The 6,000-nt window shown below is 35.7% G+C and overlaps 1 protein-coding gene across 1 annotated transcript in view; it reads right to left on the reverse strand.

Annotated features, from left to right (window-relative positions):
• igsf21 (immunoglobin superfamily member 21) overlaps nt 1-6,000 on the reverse strand; it is a 213,571-nt gene that overhangs the window by 8,439 nt on the left and 199,132 nt on the right. Inside the window, exons 7-8 of the mRNA XM_015375324.1 lie at nt 3,104-3,189; nt 760-952 (exon numbers count right to left, since the gene is read on the reverse strand). Coding sequence (XP_015230810.1) covers nt 760-952; nt 3,104-3,189 — 279 coding nt within the window. The remainder of the gene's footprint in view (nt 1-759; nt 953-3,103; nt 3,190-6,000) is intronic.

Consider the following 6,000-nt stretch of genomic DNA (forward strand, 5'->3'; position numbering starts at 1 on the left):
CAAAAATAGACACGATCTATACTTCTGACGGAAAAGGACTCTCTGTCATGCTACACCGCAACGGAACCACTGGGAATTATCGCATCGATCGGAATGGCCTGTATTTGCAACAGAGAGAAAATAGCGCTGATGATTTAGTCTGTGTGAATGAGGGGTAGTAAACAATAACTCCCTTAGAAGAACAGATTAGGTATGCTAAAACCTCCTCAATGCCATAAACACAAATACCCAGCCTTAGCGTTGAACAAAATGTTTTTGTTCCACTATATGCCACGAAAGGTTTTTTGAGTTTCATCACAAGCTACCGATTCCCAAGTGACTTTTTGTCATTGCAAAAAAAAAAGAGCAGATCTAAAAATGTCATTTGTGTGAGAGTTGGACAATTCTTTGGAGAATACTTAATCTCACTAAGTGCTCACTTAAACATGTTTGTATTTTTGAGCCAAATAGCAAACACAATCTCTTATTAATGACACAGTTGCATAAATGATTCATTTTGATGTAGTTATATCAATCTCAAATGATTTAAATATTCATCAAAGTCACTGTAGATAAATGAAATAAAATTGTCAAAAGCTAAACTTCTTGATAAATCTTGTGGATGCAGCTGTGGTTTCAAAAAGAAAAAGAAAAATCAAAATTGTTATTTCTTATCTTAAAAAAATAATAATATTTATTCAAGTTATGTCAATTTGAGTGTTGGGATAACAAATAATTTAGACCAAGGCTTAATTATGTTGCAGACATAAGCATACTTACCAAACACTATGAGACGAGTGTGCGTATCCGTGGAGCCCAAAGGATTCTGGGCAGTGCAGCGATACATTGAACCATTGAGTTCTGCTGGCACTCTCTCTAGAATCAGCTCCCTCCCCTGACGTTCAGCACTGCCATCTAGTAAGCGGCCTCCCACCCGTGTCCAGGTGTAGAGCGGCTCAGGAAATACTTCATTCTATCAACAACATTGGAGGATCACAACAAAACAGATAAAATAAAGAAAGAAAGCAGACGAGGGAAATTAAAGACAGCTCAGAGGGAGAATGTGAATCTCCTCCACAAGATTTTAATCAAAGTGTACATTAATTATACAGACTCTAATTTCCCCTAATCCAATGGCAAGTTAACAACATGCATTAATAATCAACACTTAAATTTACAAAAGCTTTTCTGCAGATCCCCTCCATGTGCTTGAACTTATTGAAAAGCTAGTTTAGGACATCATTTTTTACTTTTTTCTGGACCCTTACTTTGGATATGTTCTGATCCAAAATAGGTCAATTTAGGACCAACTGTTTTAATTTGATAAAATCATCAGCATACATTTAAAAAGGAACTGCAAGAAATCCGTGATGGTGTGTTTATTGTTTGTTAGTTTGCAAATTTCTAATTCTTACAATAAAAAAAATATATGTTACATTTAAATAAACTTGCAATTAATCTATGAATTGCAAGATTCATAGATGAATGCTTAAGATAATTCATACATCAATCCATCCATCTTTATTAAAAGGTCTGGGAAGGAAACCCAGAGAATCCACATAGCTAAGCTCGTATTCTTCTTCTTTTAAATGTTGAGGTTATACCATCATTATCACAACCTGCTGGTCTAGATCAAGGATAAAAACATTATTGAAATGATTTAACAGATTTGTAAAAAAAAAAAAAAAAAAACATTAAAAAGAACTCTAAAAAATATAATGCAATTGTTTTTGGCATCAACTCAATCATATTTAGTTACTTTAACACATCTTTTCAAGTTAGCAGGGTAGGAAACAAAACCATTGTGTTAAAGTAACGAAATATGACTAAGTATTTTTTTTCAGTGTTGTGCAGCTGGTCCCAGCTGCACAACACTGAAACAAGGTGGTGAGAAGACTTTTGTTCTTTCTTAAAGGCTGAGTCCAAAGTTATTAGTCTTGGCATGAAGCTTTATCTACTTGTGAAATTCTAAAACCCAAGTCTGGTGAAGGACAAGAGAACATTTCTTTTTGATCAGTCTGCATACATCAGTACTCAGGATGCTGAAGGTTCTGACTGGATTCGTTTCACGGCCGAGCCTTTGTTGCAACCAATCTTAACTCTGCTCAAAGACATGCTTTAAAAGGATCCCAAGGTCACTGAGCAAGCACAAACAGATGTATAAACCTGTGCTGCCCACAGATCAGTGCTCTAAACCAACAAAAGTATGGAATATTAATTTCTTCTCATAAAAGGAGCATATAAATCAAACATGACATCTGACTAGTGATTGCAGAGCAGTGTCTGGAAAGTCTCAAGGGAGATTTATGCTTGGGTCATTTGTGCGTTCTATTTAAGGATTAGCTCTATTTTCTTCACCTGACTGGCTTTGGTTACCTGCTTTTTGTGTACCATTACTGTCAAACAGACCATCACTAGGCCCCAAGCCAGATACACACGGAACATATCTCTATTTAGCAAGGTCTGCTGGTGGAACAAAGTCAATTGTTATCTATATGGGCTCATGTGATGGTCCAAACATTTAATGGATACCTGCATTGGTGTTTTACTGATCATCATTAAAACACATTAAACAGGTGCAAGTCACCTCCTTTGAGCTCTTTCTTTCTTATCTATATAAATGAGGATTTACTTAAAATCATAAGTGTCTATATCAAAAAAAGCTTTACAATCTTAATTTTACTTAATTTTACTTTACTTATGTAAGGTTCTGTGCTATCTGTAAATTGACACATTTCTGTATTGAATTGTTAAAAATATTGAGTAAGACCATTTACACAAAAAAAAAACCCTTTAACACTTTCTTCTTTCAGACATCTTACTCTCTGTAGGCCTTAGAAAGAGTTAATGCACTTCGGTTTGCATTCAGAGAAAAGACTACTATTTCATACTAATACAAAGATTGTCTTTATAACCAAGATTATACCAATTATAAAATGGATGATTGGAAACCAAAGTTTGTTGAAGTGAATATTCTATGAGCAAACATACACGTAAGCATAAATATATATATATATATTTTTTTCGCTTAGTTTGACTCCAAACTATAAATTCTTAACAGATGTAAATACTACTATTACTATACCATCTCTTTCTGATTTTGTAAAACCAAAGTAAATCCTACCTGGAACCCTTGCACAGAGATCCGTACAGTGTCCCCGACCTTTGCCCTAGTGGGGGTCATGAAGAGTTTGGGACCTTTAGGAGCAGCTGAAAGGGACATTAAAAGGAGACACAAACAAGACAAGGTCATTCTACTGAGTATGGAGAACAGAACCCGCTGGACACCTGTTTTGTGGCAGAGGGAGAGAGACAAATACAATTTCCTGTCAATTAAGGTCACGGAGCGAGAGGCCAGGGACCTGCAGTTTCTTTCATCCAAAGGACTATGCTGGATTTATTCCCCTTTGGAGAGAAAGGGAACTAAATTGGATAGATACTCATTACTGGAGAAGAATGGGAGTGCAACGGGTGGAGTATGGAGGAAGCGAGATAAGGGGCACTCAGAGAGTTAATTCCCTTGTCTTGGTGTGGACGGCAGAACATGGATGGCTTTCGTTGCCACCATCTAAAACAATAGAGCCATGCAGAAAAAGGAACAAAGAGGTTCTAGCATAATAATAATAATTAGGGAAGGGGTACATTGCTTATGCATTGAATTTTGAGAATAAATGTATAATTTGCATTAGTTATTAAATAGTATTTCATTTAAAATGCTAAACAACATTGTATCATGCAGGTTATGTTGCACACTATTTATGAGGATTAACATTCCCCTAAAGATAACTTCTTCTTATGCATTATGTTACAAATGTTGAATCAGAGGTCCAAGAGACACATGCAATAAGAATCAATTCAGCTTGAAACACCTGGAAGTCCCCTACTGGAGTTCTGCAGGTAAGATAATGTTACAGTGTTTCCTACTTAGCTATGCTAGTATACCAATAACTTTTTTTGCATGGGTGCAAACATTAGGAGACAAATTGTGTAGTTGGATTCACTACCTGACATTCAAATGAATGATTAATGATGTATTTAAAAAGTTTTTTAGGTGGAACATTGATTCAGCATATTATTATAAAGTTAGCAAAAGAAAAAAAGGTTTATTATTTAGACAAATTGGGATTCAAGGTGATTTTCTTACATTTACAAAGGTACAGATTTCTATATACAGGCTCAAATACTATATGCATAGACTCTACTGTACTTAAATTTGGATAAACACCCCTTTACTAATGGTAAAAATAAATCCTAAATGTCTTTTTCTCACTACCAACAAGATCCTGACAAAACTATGGCTGCATATTTGACCAGAAATACATAAGCTCAAATACTATATGAACACATCTACATAAACATAAATAAAAAACAGTGTTTGTAGAGTAAGAATATACCTGACAAAAACACTTCACTCTCAATTAGTAAAGATTAAAACAACAGAAAAACGTAACTATCCGACCACAGCATTTTGTAGCTTTGTATTTTTTCCCCTTTAAATGTTAAAAAGGATTTCACTTGCTGAAATTGCTGTGGATGTGGGAGACACCATCTTTTCACCTCCCACACAATACTAGAAAGGTATTTTTAAATATTGGTGCCATGCAGTCATGGAGCTTACAAGGCATATGGCCGGTAGATGATGGCCAATTTCTGGGATTTGCTCCAATAGTGACAGTTGGTGTCCTACGTCACTGCCTTTGATTACGGCAGCATGAGTATGATGGACATAGCCTCTCTCGGGTGAGGACATCACAGGGGAAATGCGCCATGCTCCAATGACACCATCTCCTAAGGCTCAATTTCTTCCCCTTGCAAAATAGAACTGTTGTGACTTCGGGAGAGGTCGAAGAACCAACATGCCTCCTAGAAAAACAACTGTGCATCCTATATCAGGTGTGCTGCGGTGCCAAGGCAGAACATCAACAGGTCGGCCCAGCTGTACAACAGACAGGGAAACCTGTCGTGTTAGTTGGGTGACTGGATCTGTTTAAATGGAGAAGTCAGGGAGGCAGATGAACACATTTAAAAGACCAGACCGTGTCATGAAAAGCCCTAGGTTATTTTAGTGCCAGTATGAACAAATGCTATTAATAGATATCCAATACAATGCAAGACTAATGTATGCGAAGATAATCTGTAGTCAAACATATAACAGTTTAATTTTTATTGTTCAAAGTTATACTTGGATAAATTTAAACTCTGTTAATATGCATACTCTCTTCCACACATCAACCCACACAAACTGAACATCTGCTGTTTGACTTTCTGGCAAAGCTTAGACTGAGGTGTAAAGGTGGCGATCTCTTTCTATCACCACTCTGGGTATAAAAACTGAATTAATTCAGATATTTGTTGATGTTGAATGATAAACATCTTCACTAACCTTAAGCCAAAACAAATTACATATTTTTATTTAGAGGCTCTGTTCATGAACGTTTGTATATTCATGAACATAATAATGAAGAGATCAAACAAACATGGGCATTTTTTTAAACAGATTACCAACACCAACCACCTGCTCTAGTAAAATTTGCATGGGGAGCACAGACTAACTCATGAATATGCATGTAACATGACAGAACACTGGTCAAAGTGTCAGGCTGTCACTTGCTCCCCTTTGGCAATATTAAATCTCTGAAAGAGTTATTACTTCTAAGCGATGCAAAGACACACAGTCTTTTCATGAAAACACAAACATATCCTGATAGAAACAAGAGGATATGTGTTTGAGCACAAATATTTTTTTGACCAATATAAAGGAATGGGAAATGGTAAGAATGATAGTAACAAAATGGTGAAAAACAATCCTCCTTTTTTCATGTCTTTTTAAAATAAATCAATATACCAGTTATCTTGATTAAAAAGCTTACTGTCTTGAATAAAAGAAATACAAGCAACTTACTTCTGAGATGGATCAAGACAAAGCTGGTTAGTAAATGTTTTGCATTTTAAGCAAGCATTGGTTAGAATAACAATTGAACCTTTTGTATTTAGTTTTCTCTAGGTGTTAGGATTTAAAAG

Source organism: Cyprinodon variegatus, unplaced genomic scaffold (genome assembly GCF_000732505.1).
Source record: "Cyprinodon variegatus isolate N-32 unplaced genomic scaffold, C_variegatus-1.0 Scaffold117, whole genome shotgun sequence".
Taxonomy (NCBI): domain Eukaryota; kingdom Metazoa; phylum Chordata; class Actinopteri; order Cyprinodontiformes; family Cyprinodontidae; genus Cyprinodon; species Cyprinodon variegatus.